At 36.2% G+C, this 19,259-nt stretch overlaps 1 protein-coding gene across 1 annotated transcript; it reads right to left on the reverse strand.

Moving 5' to 3' along the window:
- Positions 1-14,157: 14,157 nt before the first annotated feature.
- LOC140575144 (ATP-sensitive inward rectifier potassium channel 1-like) lies at positions 14,158-16,742 on the reverse strand. Its single transcript, XM_072695323.1, has 2 exons — positions 16,699-16,742; positions 14,158-15,514 (listed from the first exon to the last, which is right to left on the reverse strand). The coding sequence occupies exon 2, from the start codon at positions 15,489-15,491 to the stop codon at positions 14,376-14,378; it is 1,116 nt and encodes a 371-aa protein (XP_072551424.1). The 5' UTR covers positions 15,492-15,514; positions 16,699-16,742; the 3' UTR covers positions 14,158-14,375.
- Positions 16,743-19,259: the final 2,517 nt, after the last annotated feature.

Below are 19,259 nucleotides of genomic sequence, written 5' to 3' on the forward strand. Positions count from 1 at the left end.
TAAAAGGTAAAAACGCAAACCAGTAACCATGTGTACTGTTATGTGACCCAGTAGTATCAGTACCTGTTAGAGATGTGTCCATGACTGACCTCTAGAAAACACCTAGTACCCATAGGTCCAGTTTATCTAGATGTGCAATACTGTAATGTTATACTACTTTGAGGGTGTTCATCTGCTTTTATTTTTGCTTTCATTTTCTTTGGTTTTCATGTCCTGATTTTATCACTAGGAGAAAATATGTCTTACTGTATAAAGAACAAGTTTGGTTCAATTCCATTTTAACCCTGCTTTTACATTTGTACTTTGTGGATGTCATGGTCTTTAGAATTACAATAATGCTGTACTTTTTGTACAAAAGTAGTTAGTTTCCTTATATATATAGACAGTTTTTCCATGTATATTTTAACAGAACTGAAATGTTATTTTGTTATTGAACATTAAATTATAGCTTTTTTAGCTCTGCGTTTCAGGCAAGGTCTAGAATTTGTGGCATAATCTGAGGGAGGCACAAAAGAAGGCTTTGAATTCGCATCCATTGTCCTTTTCCATCCACTCTCACTTAGCCAATGGCAAGCCTCCTTTGCATGCAGGGGCCAACTTGTACTTCAACAAGGCATTGCACACTAGGAGATTGAGGAGGGCTGTTTTTTTTCCGCAGTGTCATACACTCTGCACAGTCTAGACCAAAGACTGTGTGCTGTTTACCGTTAAATGTCACGGGCAATATGTACTTGAAACTGGAAATCTGTTGTTTTTTGTACTGTACATATGTCAAGATGATTACAAAGGCATGGCTGTTTGGAATGTGTGGATAAAAATGTTTTTCTTATGCCTGCTCCGCTTAAACTGGTGTAGAAATGTGGATGGATATGAGCTGTCTGTGTGTGAGGGAATGGGATGAAGAAAATATTAAACAGATAGTTAAAGAAATACTCAAACACTGTTCAACCTAATATCTTATCTGCTGCATCTGCAGGGCTTGGTCAGTTACCAAAAACAATAATGTAGATGTGTCATTAGAAAGTGTAATTAGAAAAAAACAGAAATTTAACACTGACTCAAAACACATTCATAGTAGAGTATTGAATGGTCAAGAGATGCGGCAGATATAAATAGAGTTAAAAAGACAGTGTTTAGGTCTTATTTTTGTCTAAACAGAGAACCAGGAAAAGTGAAGAACACTGAAATATCAGCTATAAGCTCACTCAACTTGAAGTCTAAACCAGTTACTCTTGTATCCATTCGCTGCTTTGCAGCTTTGGGTGCTGTCTTCCATCTTCATCAGAAACTGAAGCTTCATTAGACAGCCATACAGAGGCAAAGAAGCACTGTAGCACAATGTTTTACACCTAAAATCTGAAAACAGCACATTCAGTAGATTACAGAATAAGGAAGTCACAAAGTTGAGAAATCAGCGAGAGTCACTGACGTAATGCATGTCTTTTACTCAAAAAGTATTCATGCATGCATTTTCGACAACCTTGTAATGGAAGAATGTCACCCAAGTCCTTTTGCATTTTCTTGTTACATGCTAATGTAACTGCAAATAGCAGTTTCTGTTTTTTTCTGATAAATTCCAGTATCAATAAATGAGAGAAGTGGTAACATGCTATTATACAAGCGGAAGGTTGTATAAGGTTCAGTGGCCAGTTTTAATTCTTTCTCCAGCATTATGTAGCCTAGGTGGCCCATCCTGCATGTGCTCAATACCACTGGCAGCACCATTCAATAAGCAATAATAAGTTCAGCTGTAAAATCACAAGAACAATGATTGTCTCTCGTTTTTGTGGTGTTGTGTAGCAGGGGCTAGGCCACATGTTTTCGCTTGATGAGGTGAGTGGGGTTAAGTAATAAATTAATTTTACTTGAGTTTGTGCCTGAGCTTAAATTACATGTTAATTTCCAGCACTCGCAGCATTTTATGTTTGTTGTAATAATATTTCCTGTCTTAGCGTAATTGGAATTCCTGGTTTTTAAAAAACAGTTTAAATTTTAAGAAATCAGTTATGTTGTCTTGATTGTGTGACTTGAAGTAATAAAAGTACTAAATGTAAAATTGGAGAGGGTAATTAAAGGCATCATATTTGGAATTTCGTCCAGCAAGTAGCAGTGAAGGGCATAGATCTGGGTACACTAAATCTGCCTACATGTGAATTAACCTGACATAAATTAATTGAAAAAACTCTCTCTATGAGTCAATTCATTATGTCAGAGGAAAGACAAGTTTTAATTGATGGTAGGTGAATATTTTTGTCCATACACATTTGGACACATTTATAATTATTGACATTATATGTTACAAAAAAAGGAAAATGCTAGGAAGAACCGTAGTTCTATTTTGTTATCTAAACCTAGAGTCTCTTTAATATAATATAAATATCAATAGAAGTCAGATGTAATTGGGAAAGCACCTAGTACAAGCCCTTCAGGGCTTTTTGTACTTTCTCTGCGCAATTTTTTCTATGTTTAGTTATTTTTTCTATACACACTATGTATGATGTAGTGTACATACATAAAAAAAACACTTACCAAGCCCATGTCAATGCAAATATTAACTAAGACTAAAGCTAAACAGTCCAGTATTAGCATTAAAATACTCTGTTTGTCAAGACAAACAGCACTCACACAAGATGAGTTCCTAACAGACCTAGGACAGATAACAGAAACCTAATAGCATGTTAGCATGAAAAAAACTGATTAGTGTTTTCAGCTCTTGTGGGACCTTTATTCCTGTAAAATCCAGTGGCCTATTATGGAAAATATATAGAACTATTGGACAAGTTAAATCACTGAATAAAATAATTTCTGGATCTCTGACAACTGCAGCAAGCCTTGAAAAAAACATTTGGCTTTTAGCCTGATTTTTTTTTATTGACCGACATGCCAACACAAGATCACTGAACACTGAAGTCCTAAGCAGGGCCACTGTATGCAGCATATAAGCCTCATAAAGTCCTTTTATTACACTTTTATGGGCTATAGGCTCAGAAAACCTCTTCTGAAGCTTCTTCTCCCACAAGGACTACTGCTTTAGGCATTTTAATGCTGGCATATGGACTGACTAGGACCCATGTACTGTATCACTTCTCAGAATAGGACAGCTAATTGAGAACTGGACATAAATTCATTAGAACATTATTTTAATATTTTGCACTTACTTGCACTTTTTAATGTTTTGTTATTTACAACACCCTTCTCAGTGATATACCTGTGAGAATGATCATGACACCATCATGACTCATTTTTGTACTGTCAGTGCAATTTTCATAGGCACCATAGGCTTTAAAACACATGTATATATATATATATATATATATATATATATATATATATATATATATATATATATATATATATATATATACTTGATCCTGCTATTAGTGTGCTGAATATAATGGGCAAGAACTGAACTGTTAACTAGTATTATATTGGTCATCTGTATCCTTTGGTGTAGGTGTCGTTCATCTGAACGTTCCTTTCTGTATACCTCTCATTGTACAGCATGGAAGGTGTATTGATTTGCATTTGGATAGTTGCCATTGCTATATGCTATACTAGCAGTCACCCTAGAGGGCTTTCACTAGGCTCACAGAGCACTGCATTGCAGATTTTGTACTTTCATGGCTCTGAATTAATATTCTCTCTGGGGGCACTTAGTATTATTGTAGCATTGGCTAAATCAAATCCAGTATGTTTATGATTGAAACAAAATCATATACGTCCATAAGAGTGTTAGTCACCCGTTCTTCAGCAGGTATCCTTCAGGGCCTGTTCTACTATTTGGAGAACAAAAAACTGCATAGATCAACAGCTGAGTGGTGAACTTCTCTGCCGGTGTTCACTTAAATCTCTCTTTGTACTCAGATCTCAGATCATGCAGGGCTATGGCTAGGCACAGTTCACCATTACTTTTTGAATGGATTGATTATGCCATTAAGAATATCCAACATGATAGCTTTCAGGCTTAAATTTGTGAATTCATTCTTCTCTTAATGTACTGTGCTTGTCAATTTTCTAACTCTCCCCAACAGCTATGCACATGCACTTGTGTATGCATAGATCTGTGTCTGTAATCCCTGCAACCTGCAACCTGTTCGGACTCGACACCACAGTTTCAAAGCTTTTAGTCTATATATAGTTACAAGTGAATATATATATATATATATATATATATATATATATATATATATATATATATATATATATAATAACGTGCCAAAAACAGTTACTGTTAAGACTGATTCATTCCAAAACCATCTTTGTACTGTAGGAAACCTTCCATGTGAAACGGTATTTAAATATATTGTTTCTCTGATAGTCCCTTGTAACTGGTGCCATGGAAATATTCAAACTTGAAATAAACATAAAATGTGTTCAACTTAATCTTTGTTTGATCTTTGTTTCCAAATAATACATGGACATTTTGAGTCTGTGTGTACAATGGCAAAATGTCTTGTTTTGCTATTATTATTGCATCATTGTTCATTGCAATACTGATATGGCAAAATGCAGTATTCAAATGAACCCTCTAGCCAATCAGCAATGTCATGTTTTTTCTTTGTTTTTATTTGACTAATGAGAGATGTAAGCAGGGTAATCCTACTTTCTGAAAACATTTTCCACTTTCACTTCACAGCTGTTTCTCATAAACGTCTATATTAGAATGACTAGCACCTGCTAACATCCTTTGTAGTTAACAGTTATGCTCCTAAAGACCTTTTTACTGACTGACAAAAACAGGCATACTCTCAGTTAACTATTTCACAACCAGTTCTAAGCTTTACTGTAACTAATTTAGCGTTCAAAGATTGAACAATTGAAGGCCAAATGTCTAAATCTGTTCAAACTTCCAACTTTTTTTCATATCTCCTTTACAACAGAGATTTTTATCTCATTAGGACACATACAATAACTAGACATAGATTAAGTTTAAAAAACAAAAACACATGTAGACTGACTCTGCTGGGTGACAGGATCCAGACTGAGACCATCACTTTTCAGGTCCCATTTTCAACAGCAAAGCAATTCTGAAGGCCTCTTAAATAAAAACATACCCCAATTTCTTTTTTAATGCTGCAAACTCCTTGTTTTTAAAATGGTGAGGCTCTATGGTGTCAACTGTTCTTAGATCCAAACAAATAGTGCTCTCTACATTGTCACAATATTGAAATGTAATTCCTCAAACAGTAAAGCTTCTGTGAAAAAAGAATTACCGCAGGACTGGAAGAAACAGTGAGTGAGCAGGTGTCCCAATACACTTGTCCATCTAGCTCAAGATTAAACTAAAGCTACATTATAACTGAGCATAGTCCCATGCACATGATATACTGGTGTAGCAATAACTCTAATGACAATAATAAAAGAGTGAGATTTAGGAAGAGAATAATCTAATAAATTCACATTATCAACAGATATGAATTTTACCTAAAATGGAGACTCAGCAATTGGTTTTGGCCAATTTGCCAGGAAAACACACAGACATCAATTATTTGTACAATATAAGATTAATTAATCAAATATTGTGCACACATGATATCTGGAATAATGAAAGGCAATTTATATGATATAGGTAAGCACAAATGATATTAAAATGGCACACAAATATAGTAATAAACCTGTCAAAAGAATAAAAAAGGCTTTAATATCAATCCCAGGAATTCATATTGCGCAGAGGTTATAATGAGGCTACTGCAGGACCTAGCGTCATTGCCTTCAATTGAGTATAATCTTTGAGATTTACACTGGATTTAAATTTCTACATACAATACATTACATTTACAATACATTTTGTATTTATAAATCTAGAAATCTGCATTATTAGTTAAAGTAGGACTAATAAGCATTACTTGAATAAGGGACTAAATGAACACAACAAGTATGGTGTACATTTTAGGACATCCTCAGATCTCAGCATTGGACCGAATGGCATCATTCCTTATACTAAACGACTCTGAGTCGCATGAAAAACATTGTCATGTCTCAGATCTTGTGTAATAAAACACCAGATTAAATGCCTTCAAACCAAATGGTGCAGACCTGTTAAATCTTGAATCTTGAAAGAGAAACAAGTAGTTACACTGCACAATGAAATTCTTACTTTGCAGTTCCTCCATTTACTGACATAATCTTATAAATATCAACATAAAAAAGAGAGAAACAGAATAAATATAATAATATTAAATATATATATATATTATATTATTATACATTTTATTTTATTTTATATATATATATATAAAGTACACTCGAGGAAATGCTAAGTAAAAGAAAAACACTAAGTAAAAAAAGAAAAAGATTAGATTTTAGATCTTTTTCCATTTTCTAAAATCATGTACAGGAAGTGCATGGCAACAGTTTCGCTGTTTAGTTTTGCCCTACACCTTCTAGGCTAATGTAGCTCTATCTGCATAATTCATTTGTTAGTGTCATGTAATCAGCATGTATAAATGTTACTCATCTCAAACCATGTCAAGGATGTAGATGTACTATGACATATAATGATAATGTTAGTTTTAAACAAACTTGTTAAGGTTGATTCTAACTCAATGAGGATTACCAAAATACAGTCACAAAATCATGAACATAGTCCAGCGCACCAGTTAAACATCAATTTTTAATACAGAAACCCTGAAGTTCCCTTTTAAGTGTTTGTCTTGTGATGGTAATCCATGTCCAGTTACCCGGTTACATGCTCAGAACTGTTCGACCCTGCAGTGAAATAGTGGCCTTTAACACTTGCAATTCATGGTCACATCTTCAATTCGCTTTTGTTCGGATTTGTGGGTACGATAGAACTAACTCATTCTCTTGTTTTCTTTCATATGTATGCATGTGAACATTTTTCTGGTTTGTGTTTAGTTCAAGCACACACAAGATTCTTACTTGTCCCAATGCAAGTATACATATATATATATATATATATATATATATATATATATATATATATATATATATATATATATACACTGTGGTAAAGTGAGTTTTATATTCGACATGCATGAGAGGTTCATTCCACTCTTCCTCACCATTTATCAAATAATAGATTAATCAGTGCAGTTGCAGTTTTGTGTTTATATGGAAGATGGAATATTTATAATGGAAGACCAAAAACTACAACCACGACCTTTACTGAAATTTGTATATATATATATTTCAGAACACAAAGCTTATTTTCTAAACTAGTCAATTTATTGATATATTTTTAATAGTAATTGCAAAAGTCAAATACATGTATAATTGCATGCAAAGAATGAGCATTATGAGTATTATGAATTATAATTAACTTATTATTATTAATATTATTATGAATAGTAGTAGTGGTAATAGACAGACAGACAGACAGATACTTTAGTGATCTCGAAGGAAATTTAGCAGTTACACAATACAGCACAGTAATACAATACAATAATTACATTAAATAGAATAACATTTAAAAATATGTATTTTTAAACAAAGATGACAACCAGTGCAGTGCTAAAGAATAAGAATGAAAAAAAAGCCAGAGGAGTGGGTATCAGCAGATAAAAAACAACACTGAATGAACATGTGCATATATTGGTATTTAAGTGTCAAATAGTGTCCAGGAGTGCAGATATACAGAATGTACAGTAAAGTGTTAATAGTGCATATAAATAAACCTATGATTAAACATAAGAGACCCCGTCCTCATCCTGGCCCAAGAGTTGAAGAGCCTGATGGCTCTTGGAACAAAGTTGTGCAGATCGATGATGGACAGCAGTTGGTACAGTGTCCTCCCCTCTACTACCTTAGATTACCTTAACTAGAGTCCAGTTCTACACAAACCATTAACCCAGCACATCTGACCAGCTTGTTGAACCTTTCACTTGAACCAAAGTTGGATTTCTTTTCTCATGTATAGGATTTTTAGTCAGTTAGTACGCACTAGTGGAAGTCTTCCTTTGCTTTGCTATTTGGACACAACATTTATGAAAAACTAAAAATGAATCTCTTAATCATGCTATACTTATCCTCCATATTTATGGTCTATTACCTATTTATACGCTTTTCTTGTTTTCTAAATGATTGTGCATGTCCATATTGTTTGTATTAGATTCTACTTAGGTTAAATATGTATTTCATGTTTACTCATAACTTGTGCTGTGGAGATGTTGTTAAATTATTATCATTATCCTTATCTGAGGAAGCACTTGTTGGCTGAGCGCACTGTGAGCGTATAAGTGCCCCAACTATTTAAAGCCTTCACATGAAGGCTAATTTAATATCAGTTTAATGACAATTTCAACACTAACTGATGCCTATGAAGCAATGTTAAAAGTTGTTTCAACATTAAACAGTGTAATGCCACCATATTTCAATGTTCAGTCAATGTTCTTTGCTCTCTGGTTTAGTCACTGTGAATAGGCATCTCCACAAACGGCAAACTAAACAAAGAAATCTAATTGATCGGATTGATTCAAACATAATATAGGTGCAGTTTACTTGTTTTATGCTTATGTAAAGCATTTGATCCACTTGAACACCTCAGTCTCTTCACAGCAAAACTTCTCTGTTTGGTGCTGCAGACAGAAAAAAAACGTTTTATTTTGATGGACTAGGTGCTATGAAAGATATAAAAATTAATTAAGATATACATACTATATACATTATACATATACATTATATACATATAATTAAGACGATAAATAATGTTTTCATGTACTTTAGTTGTATTGTATTGTCACCTTTTAGTGTCCCTAAGATCATCAGTGCATTCTGTCATGGCGTGTATGGCCAGACAAGAAGGGATGAACACAGAGCTGGAACGCAGAGATGGAACAATGCAAGAACGTTTATTAAACGTAAAAAAATATAAACCAGGTCTTAAGAGAAAACGAGGTGCAGCAACTAAGGGTCAAAACAAAGAACACAACAGAACGTGGCAAACAAGATGGCGAACATAAACCGATGATTGGGAGGAGCAGGAAGCTGAACGCAAGAATAACGAGGGGGGTGAACTAAAGAGGGGACCAAACTGAAAGCCACAAGCCTCGCTTGGGCAACGTGAGAAATAACGAAATAAGGACAGAGCCGCGCTCTTTATACAAACAGGGGTAGCACTCTGTGAACATACATAGGTAGCTGGAGAGCCAAATGCCTGAAGCTTGGGCAACAGCAGTAATGATACACTAGATCCAGAGCCGCGCTCTGTGAACATACAGGGTTAGCTGGGGAGCCAGCTCCATGACTAGAAAACCTGGCCTGAGAATGTAGCGACTCCCTCAAGCCAAGGTCACCTAGGAGCATGAGCAGGAAGTAAACGTAACACGCTTGCCTCTTGAACCAGACTATATATCTTGACTCATAACAGAACACTAGATCCAGAGACACGCTCTGTGAACATACGGAGGTAGCTGGAGAGCCAACTGCCTGACTAGACAATGAGGCTGTAAGGGGTGGCTCTAGGGCAAGGCCTCCTCCTGCCACCAGGGGGAGGCCCCGAGTCACCCCAGCCAGTAATTGAGCCCAATTCCCTACACCTGGATAGTAGGCTATATAGGCACACAGATCCAGTTACCCCACTGCTGGATCTTTTGACTCTGGTGGTGTGTGTGTCAGTCAGTGGTTTTCTAGTGGAAGGCTGAGTGTGTCACTCCCCTTCATGTGTTTCTCCAGAGTCTGTTTCCCTGTGTCTGTGCAGTGTGTGTGTGTGTGCGCGTGTTAGCACACATACACTTGTTTTTACAGAGGAAGGCAGGAGGCTCCTGCCTTCCCTGTAACTTCCTTGTTTTCTCGTTTCTTTTGGGAGATCCTTTTTGCCCTTAGTTGTATTTTCCTCTAGTGTTAAAGAGGTAGCCAGCTCTCCCCTGGCGTCCTTTGTTTGTTTGTTTTCCCGCCTTTATGTCTCGTTAGACGTGACGTCGCCTTATTTATTAAATAAAATATGTTTCTTTTGTTGGCCGCTTTGATAACTGCTGCTTTGGGGAAAAGACAGAGCATCGGTCTCGCGACGTGGCGGCCTGGGTTCGAGTCCAGAGTGTTTTATTTATCATTTCCATTTTACCTGCCTAAGATTAAAGACTCTGCACTTGGGCCCGTTGGTCACGTGATCGTGGTAGCTCACTCAGTAGCACGGTGGCTTGGGTTCAAACCCCGCTGTAAGTGAGCACCACATTACAGAGGCAAGCCAAACCTGAGTAAGCAGCAACTGCCAGCGGTCGCCTATGAACATGAGCAGGAAGCGAACGTAACACGTTTGCCTCTCGAACCAGACTGTGGTATCGCTTGACTAGGAATGGATCACTTGCCAACCTGAACACGCCACCAATGCGTGTTTTAGAATTCTAAATAAGAAGAGCCTTTTCTTAATTCCAGTAGATCTTCATATAACAATCTAACGAAATGGAGAGATCCTCTTAGTTAAATTGTTATATGCAGATCTACTGAACTCTGGTAACATCATAAATCCAAAAATATCTAATGCTATCTGTTTACCTCTTTTAGAGTTAATGATTGCCCACCTGTCTAGCCTGACAAAGAGGAAAGACTGTGCTCTCATGCTACCAGCCTCAGACCAGCTACTGCTGCCTGCCTCTGACTAGTTGTCCACTCTACATTACTGACTACTTTGAAGTTTAAATGCGCTCTAATTGCTGCTGTTATTATAATATTATTATTATTATTATTATTATTATTATTATTATTGTGGTAATAATGATGAATATTACTATTTATCATCGACATTACTATTATTATTATTACCATCACTACTATATTAGTACAAACCGGATTCCAAAAAAGTTGGGACACTAAACAAATTGTGAATAAAAACTGAATGCAATGATGTGGAGATGGCAAATGTCAATATTTTATTCGTAATAGAACATAGATGACAGATCAAAAGTTTAATCTGAGTAAATGTAACATTTTAAAGGAGAAATATGTTGATTCAAAATTTCATGGCGTCAACAAATCCCAAAAAAGTTGGGACAAGTAGCAATAAGTGGCTGGAAAAAGGAAATTGAGCATATAACGAACAGCTGGAAGACCAATTAACACTAATTAGGTCAACTGACAACATGATTGGGTATAAAAAGAGCTTCTCAGAGTGTCAGTGTCAGTGTCTCTCTGAAGTCAAGATGGTAAGAGGATCACCAATTCCACCATTGTTGCGCAGAAAGATAGTGCAGCAATACCAGATTGGTGTTACCCAGCGTAAAATAGCAAAGACTTTTAAGTTATCATCATCAACCGTGCTTAACATCATCAAAAGATTCAGAGAATCTGGAACAATCGCTGTGTGTAAGGGTCTAGGCCGTAAAACTCTACTGGATGCTCGTGATCTCCGGGCCCTTAAACGTCACTGCACCTTAAACAGGAATGCCACTGTCAAGGAAATAACAGAATGGGCTCAGGAATACTTCCAGAAATCATTCTTTATGGAACACTGGGACGCCATGTCATCCGGACCAGAGAGGACAAGGATAACCCAAGTTGTTATCAACACTCCGTTCAGAAGCCTGCATCACTGATGGTATGGGGTTGCATGAGTGCTTGTGGCATGGGCAGCTTGCATGTCTGAAAAGGCACCATTAATGCAGAGAACTATGTTCAGGTTCTAGAACAACATATGCTCCCATCTAGACGTCATCTCTTTCAGGGAAGACCCTGCATTTTTCAACAAGATAATGCCAGACCACATTCTGCAGCAATCACAACATCATGGCTACGTAGGAGAAGGATCCGGGTACTGAAATGGCCAGCCTGCTGTCCAGATCTTTCACCTATAGAGAACATTTGGCGCATCATAAAGAGGAAGGTGCGACAAAGAAGGCCCAAGACGATTGAACAGTTAGAGACCTGTATTAGACATGAATGGGAGAGCATTCCTATTTCTAAACTTGAGAAACTGGTCTCCTCTGTACCCAGACATCTGTTGAGTGTTGTAAGAAGAAGGGGGGAGGCCACACAGTGGTAAAAATGGCCTTATCCCAACTTTTTGGGGATTTGTTGATGCCATGAAATTTTGAATCAACATATTTCTCCTTTAAAATGTTACATTTACTCAGATTAAACTTTTGATCTGTCATCTATGTTCTATTACGAATAAAATATTGACATTTGCCATCTCCACATCATTGCATTCAGTTTTTATTCACAATTTGTTTAGTGTCCCAACGTTTTTGGAATCCGGTTTGTACACCTGAGCACAGCAACATACTTATGTGGTGGTATGGTGACTGATCACCCAAATTATTATTAATAATTCAGATCAGAAGAGGATGGGTCCTCAATTGTCAGTTTTGGTTCCTTCTAAGGTTTCTTCCTCCAGCTTTTAGGGAGTGTTACCTTGCTCATTGGAGGGGTTATGCGGCGTTGATCAGTTGCTTCATTATTGAATTTCTGTAAAGCTGCTTTGCAACCTTATCAGTTGCAAACAAACAACATGCTATACAAACAAATTTAATTTGTCATTTTTGCAACTATTATAGTTTTTGCAATACTGAATATCTGACAATATTATAGTATATAAACATAATATACTTTTGTATATTGCTATTTTATTAATGATTAAATTAATATTAAAGACAATATTTCTGTGGCATAAGTCTAAACTGAATAAATTACAATGATGGAAAACAAAAACATTTTATAAAACGTCTGAAAAATGTCTGAATGTGTCCTTTGTATGAGTCTCAGCTTTTAGTTTAGTTTAGTTAAATAGTTTTTTAAATGCGTCAATGTATGACAAAATTGAGTACGTCTAATAGTCAAGTCACTACATCAATACTACACTAATAGGTTGACAATTATCAGATGATTGTATTTAAGGAAACAAAATGGTGTAGTTCTGTACTGCATGACTTCATTAAGAGAACCTTTAAAATATGTTAGCAAGTTCTACTTCAGTTTTTTTTTTTCTTAAGGTCCCTGTATTTCTTTCAACTGATCAGCATATCATTATGAGGCTATTCAGTGCTTCTGCTTAGTCCTGGGAAGATGGTGTTCCAGGGTCATTGTTTCTGCTTAGTTTAGCTTGTACCTTGCTTTCACATTTATCTTTATTTATAATTAGTTATAGTTCAAGGACAAGTCTGGTCTTATAGGTAAGGATAGTGTCCATCCCACACACAAGAGGGTGCTGCCTTACATGCATACAGCATAACCCATGGTCTTTTAGTTAGTCAGCACCACATCAGTTCTAAAGCTCAATCTACTCAATAAGGTCACAAGCAAAGTCAAAAGCAGTCATTGTGAATGAAATTATAAGTGATCAGAAATTAGATGTTTTTTTTGTCTCACTGAAATTTGAGTCAGACCTGCCGGAGTTGTCAACCACACACTGATACTGTTCAACATCCTCTGTTCTCCATAAATCCAGAAAAAAAAATCAGAACTAATTCTTTCTCTTTCCCTTTTGAATGAATGACTGCCCACTTATCCGGTCTAACCTGATGAAAGACTTACTACGTACTAAATAGAGCATGACAGTTGTAAAAAGTGCTATACAAATAAATTTGATTTGATTTACCTTTTGAATCAACTCTTTTGATGATCACATTCAGACCTCAGGATTGCCTTGAGTTTCCTTTATTTATACATAGACTTGTACTAAATACAGCATGACGTTTCTTAAAGTGTATCACATTTATTTTCATCTTAAACTCTAAGCTGTTTCTCTGACAAACATTTCATCTGACATGCAAATGTAGCGAGATTTGCAATAGCTCAAATGGCTGCTGATAAAACTGTCTAATCTAAAGGCTGTCGTATTAACGCCATACTTTTCAGAGAAATGTGAAAGAAATAGAAATACTAAACAGAATTAGTAAAATACAATATTATGTAAAATAATAAATGTGAAAACTGAAAACTTAAAGGTTACTTTTCAAAAGAAGAAAGACTTAACTTGCAGACATGAAAAGTGTGCCCTCCATAATGTTTTTCTTTTTTTTTTCTAGGTAATATTTTGGCCCATTTCCATTATTCTGTAAGCAATTAATCTCAATATTTAAGATGCAGCTATTCAACTATTTAACTATTTAATAATTTGACCTTATAAAAAAAAAAACTACCCTCAGGACACATTGTGACTGGGCTATGATCAAATCACTTGAAACCACATTTGTTTTGAGGTGGTCAGAAACAGATCTTGATCAATATCAGATAGAAACATGAAACATTTTAAAACAAGGAGTAAACAAGTGTTTTGTTGTAAGTAATTCATCACATTTGTGATTACAGGAACACAACAATTTCACCTTCTTGGCAAAAAAGATTTGACAGAAAAGTGGTACATCAAAGCATTTATGGCTCTTGGATCAAACCTAATGGGTCAGTAAAAATATATTTTACGATGAGCAGATTTGTTTTAACTAGTCTGTGAAAGAGAATAACAAATTGATCACAAATGGACCTCACATCTCAGTGGCACGAACTTCGTCACCGATTTCAATCACTTCAAAGCCCTGGTTATCTGTGCCATTTCTGTGGTGGTGATGGTTTTGATCATTATAGTAGCAGTGGGCACAGTGTACAGCTGGTACTGGCTCCACTCTGGCAAAATTGGAGAAGTCCACACGGTATTTACCCTCCTTACTACGGGAGATGATTGGAAGAAACCTGAAGCCCCACTTGATCTCCTGAGGGATGTAGGATGTCCTGACTTGGCAGGAGGAGCTGGTACACTCATCTGTGCCATCAAGAAACACCACCAGCTCAAAGTCTTGCTGATGCAGTGTGTCCATAGTCAGGTTAAAAAAAGGACTCATCTTGTCAATTACATGGTACAGAGTCAAAGGGCAGATGAAGAAGAGATTGTCTTTCCCAGCATCAACCATGAAATCAACATTGACCTGGTCTAGGATGATTGTCTCGCCTTCGGGCGTGACTGTTGTCTTAAGCAGCTTTCCATAGATCTGGCTGCCAATCATCAACGTTTTACGCAGGTTAGCTACTCGTATTTGCAGACAGAGGGCTCCATTTTTGGGGCAGATGACAGCCATTCTGCTAAAGGTAATGGTCTTGGCTCTTTTCTTAGGCAAGGTGATTTTGGCCATAACCAGTCCACACCAGAAGCAGTTGATAAGTAAACCAATAATGGACTGAATAATAATGAGGGTAACAGCACCAGGGCAGTATGGACTGAGGACTCGCAGACCATAACCAATGGTCATCTCTGTTTCCAGTGAGTAGAGGAAGGCTGTTGTGAGGCCAAAGACATTGTATATACATGGTTTGTGGTCTGAGGGCGGGTTTTGCCACCACAAGTCCCCATTATTACGAGCAATCCAGTACCAGATGAGACCAAAGATAAACCAGCTGAGAGTGAAAGAGGCCACAAAGAATAAAATAATGAAACGCCAGCGGATCTCCACAAAAGTGGTCCACAGGTCCAGCACATAGGCAAAGCGGCTGCTGGCTCTCACGTTGCCATATTCAATGTTGCAGTGTCCATCTTTGGTCACCAGGCGGTTTTTGCCAATGTGGCGCTTAAAAGGGTTACTGAGAAACTGTTGCAAGGGATGTGTCATCTTGAAAGCACAGGAATCCCAAACTATATGGAGAGAATAAAAACAGCAGTTTACTAAACAGCAGTTGTAACTTCAGAATGTAATTTTTAAAAATACAATATTAGTATATACAACTTTCACCAGTGTATTTTTACATCAACATCACATTCAAATAATAAACTTAATGCTAAACTTAATCCTTACCCTAACACCGTTAAAAAATCTCACTTTCAGAGAGTTTGAGAGTTTCAGTTCCAGATAGTTTGTTAACAGTTCGAACATCCTGGTATACCTTGGTATTATTGTACCAACTGACATGTAGAAAAAAAAAGGTTTAACTGAACCAGACTACTGCAATGGACCTTGTGTCTAATGTTCTTGAAAATAATACTGATGTTCTATGTTATAGATGTACCACTAGAGCTAACTTTGGGAGGATGCTAGAGGATTTCTAAGTTCTGGTACAAATTGTGTACCTGCTGTAGGGTAATATTGCTGTTAAACAACAAAACCAAGGAATTAAGTATATAATTGTCTTATTGTTTAATAAAATAAAAAATTAAAAGTAATATAAAAAAATCACTGTTAGCTACATTACCAGAATCACTACTAGGCTTAACTGATGACCTATTGATGCCAGCACTGCTTCTATTGCTATAGTGATGTCCTCAATTATTCTTACATATTCCTTGATATGGGGAGTTTCATTTTCTGGGAGAATAACTAAAATATTGAGATTAATAAATGATCTACATAGTACAAAGTAAAAACATGGAGTACTATGAGTTAGAATCTTCTTGAAGATGGATTTGTTGAATAGCTATGGATTTTGCCAGACATCACACAATGGCTAACATACTGGAAAGGAATGCAACTGACCGTGATAGTAATAGGTATAGTAAATAGGTATAGATCTTAATAGAAACACTTTTTGAGCATTTTAAGAGCACAATTAGTTGCACTGTTGTGGACTACAGATACAGTAGGTTTCTGTACTTTCAGTCATACAAAATGTATGTTATCATAGACAATTGTGTTTTATTAGATGTTGGATATTCAATAAAATTCATTGATTGGGAAAAGATTCATCACTGGGAAAACATAAAAAAACAACATTGTTTTAATAAAACAATGCTAATTACTTGCTACTCATCTTTGTCTTGTACTGTCATGTTTTCTCATGTTTAATCCCACAGCTCTGTAAAAGAAAAATGCGTAATGAACTTACCCACAACAGCAATTGTCTGAGATATCCAATGATTCTCTCTCTTTCTCACCCTCCTGTAATTAAAGATCATAAAAGACAAGACTCAAAAATACATGTTATGGTGATGCCATCATTGCTGCTGTTTGTTCTTCTCTCTTTCTCTCTACTCCCTCTTTAAGCCTTCTTGCTAGTAAGGCTGGACGAAGTCTGTTTAATGTTTACCTATACACAAAACCCAAGTGTATATATTGGCTCTCCTAAACCAAAACACATCTTCAGAAGCTTTTCCTTCCTGTTCTGTGCCTCTGTTACCGTTACAAGGTGTTTGTACTATTATTCCTTTGCATTATTCTTGATCTTTCTCACATACACACATACACACAAACACACGTATGCAGCATCATGATATTCCTGGGGAATAAGTCCTTAGTCTCATAAATAAAACCAAAGAAGAGAGAAAATATTTAATGGGTTAGTGTTTGCTAGACTATTTTCACAGTCCTTACAAAAAAGTTGATATACATTCTTAAAAATAAAGGTGCTATGAATGGTTCTTTGTGTAATGCCGCTTTTTTATTTATTTATTTAAAATTTTTTTTACCACTTTTGATTCCTTAAAGAACCAACTCTTTACTTGATGTGACTGTTCTTCATACTCGCGTCAGCCAGATGTCATACATGTAAATAATAAGTAAGCCTTGAAAATATTTCCTTGGGCATTCCAAATTAATGATTATACTCTTACTCAATTCTGCACTGACATATTATACCTGTTTTAAGCTAAAGGAAGCGCCAGAATTCTAAAGATGTCAGTTCCACTGCTACAGCCCAGTGCTGCAGGGCTTTGACATAATCGATTTAGACTAGGCAGCTCTGGAGTTTTCCAATATATTGGCAATGCTTTTCTGTGACGATTTGACAAGCTGTGTGTAGATACCCTGCTACACGGTTGTATAGTGCACATTACTCACAAGACTTTTCACTTGGCTTTAAACACATAAAATTTATTTATGACATCCTGCTCAATTGCACAGCATTATGTTGCACAATCACTGTTGCACATTTTGCACTTTGCACTTTACACTTACACCATGCTCATCTCTACCTTGCACATCCAATTCTGTATATATTTTTTATCTTATCTTTATAATTTATTCCTTAATCCTTATATTTATATATAATTCTATTATTATTGTGTATTGATAATCTTGTGTTATGTGACTGTGCCAACTATAAATGGCAAACTTTAATTTGATCTTTAATGAATAACAGTGTTTTTTCAACTCTTAAGGGACCTTGTCACCGGAACACTCATTCCAAGATCTGAATGGTGCGTGACCCATGCCTTCCCCCTAAAAACACGATTAATAGACACGCTTCATGCTTCATTTGCCAGGTGCTGTAATTTATTTTGCCTAGTGAACATAAATGTGTTAAATATTTTACTTTAAGTACACTTGGTTAACACCCTTGTGCTTCACAATGTGGAAAATGTTCTTTACACAGAACAGTTTTAGGGGTTGGGTTCACAGCAATGATACTTTTGGCTTATCTGGGTTATGTCCTGAAGCCATACAGTTAAGAATTTGGTATGTGAGTGTGAAATTGACTATGTTCTGACGAAAGAGTTTACATCTGTGCAACATATTATGCATTCTTTAATTTGGAGAGTAATTTAATGACAGAGAATACATATAAATTATGACAGTACCTCAGTCCGACCAGGAAAGACTCTCCACTCTACCTGAGGGGTGTGTAGTTTGGCCGTGTCCCAGTCTAAAGCTTTCTGTCCCTTAAATGTTAATCATTGTCTAGCATGAAATCTTGTGCTCAAGGTCTTTTTAGCACCTGGACCTGTTAACAAATCCATAAATTCATTCACATGATTGTTAAATCATGTACCATCTTAAAGTATCATTGACACTACTCATTCCTGAGAACAGTTTTAAGTAACCTCATGTGACTGCCCGATTATTTTTTTCCACTGCAATAACCATGGTGCTAGTGTTTTAGATTTTTCAACACTTTAAATAAGAGGGTACAACTGAGTAATGGACCAGATCAGTAGTACTCAGATACCAGCTAGATAAATCTAAACAACGTGCACTTCTTCTACTCTCCACTTGAGGTCACTATTGTGACAGTACTGTTATTTAACCAAATTACTTTATCACGTTTGTACAATATTCCAGATATACAAACAGTGAAAGGAGTTCACTTGTTATCCATTTGTGACCAAAGTGACCAAAGACAATGACTGAAAAGGGAACAACAGAGATGAAAATCAAGCCATCAAACGTGAATTTAAAAGTACACACTCCAGTAAACACTTTAAGTTAAGGGTATTTGTATACATTTAGCTTTTACCATGTTGAAATCAACATGGTAAACAAGAAATGTTTTTTACACAGTCCTGCTCATTTCAGGGCATCATAATGTTTAGGACATAGCAATGATAGGTACTTTTGGGTGACTGGTGACTTCCACAACAAGCAGTGCAACTCCAAGCAGTGGCAAAGTGGTCTAAGCTGGTATTTGATGGTTAAGGTGTTTGAAAAGCTGGTAATTCAGGAGAAAACATA

This window comes from Salminus brasiliensis, chromosome 13 (assembly GCF_030463535.1).
Source record: "Salminus brasiliensis chromosome 13, fSalBra1.hap2, whole genome shotgun sequence".
Taxonomy (NCBI): Eukaryota; Metazoa; Chordata; class Actinopteri; order Characiformes; family Bryconidae; genus Salminus; species Salminus brasiliensis.

What these genes read in the sequence shown, in the direction of transcription:
- LOC140575144 (XM_072695323.1), bottom strand. Translation starts at nt 15,491, where the DNA reads ATGACACATCCCTTGCAACAGTTTCTCAGTAACCCTTTTAAGCGCCAC.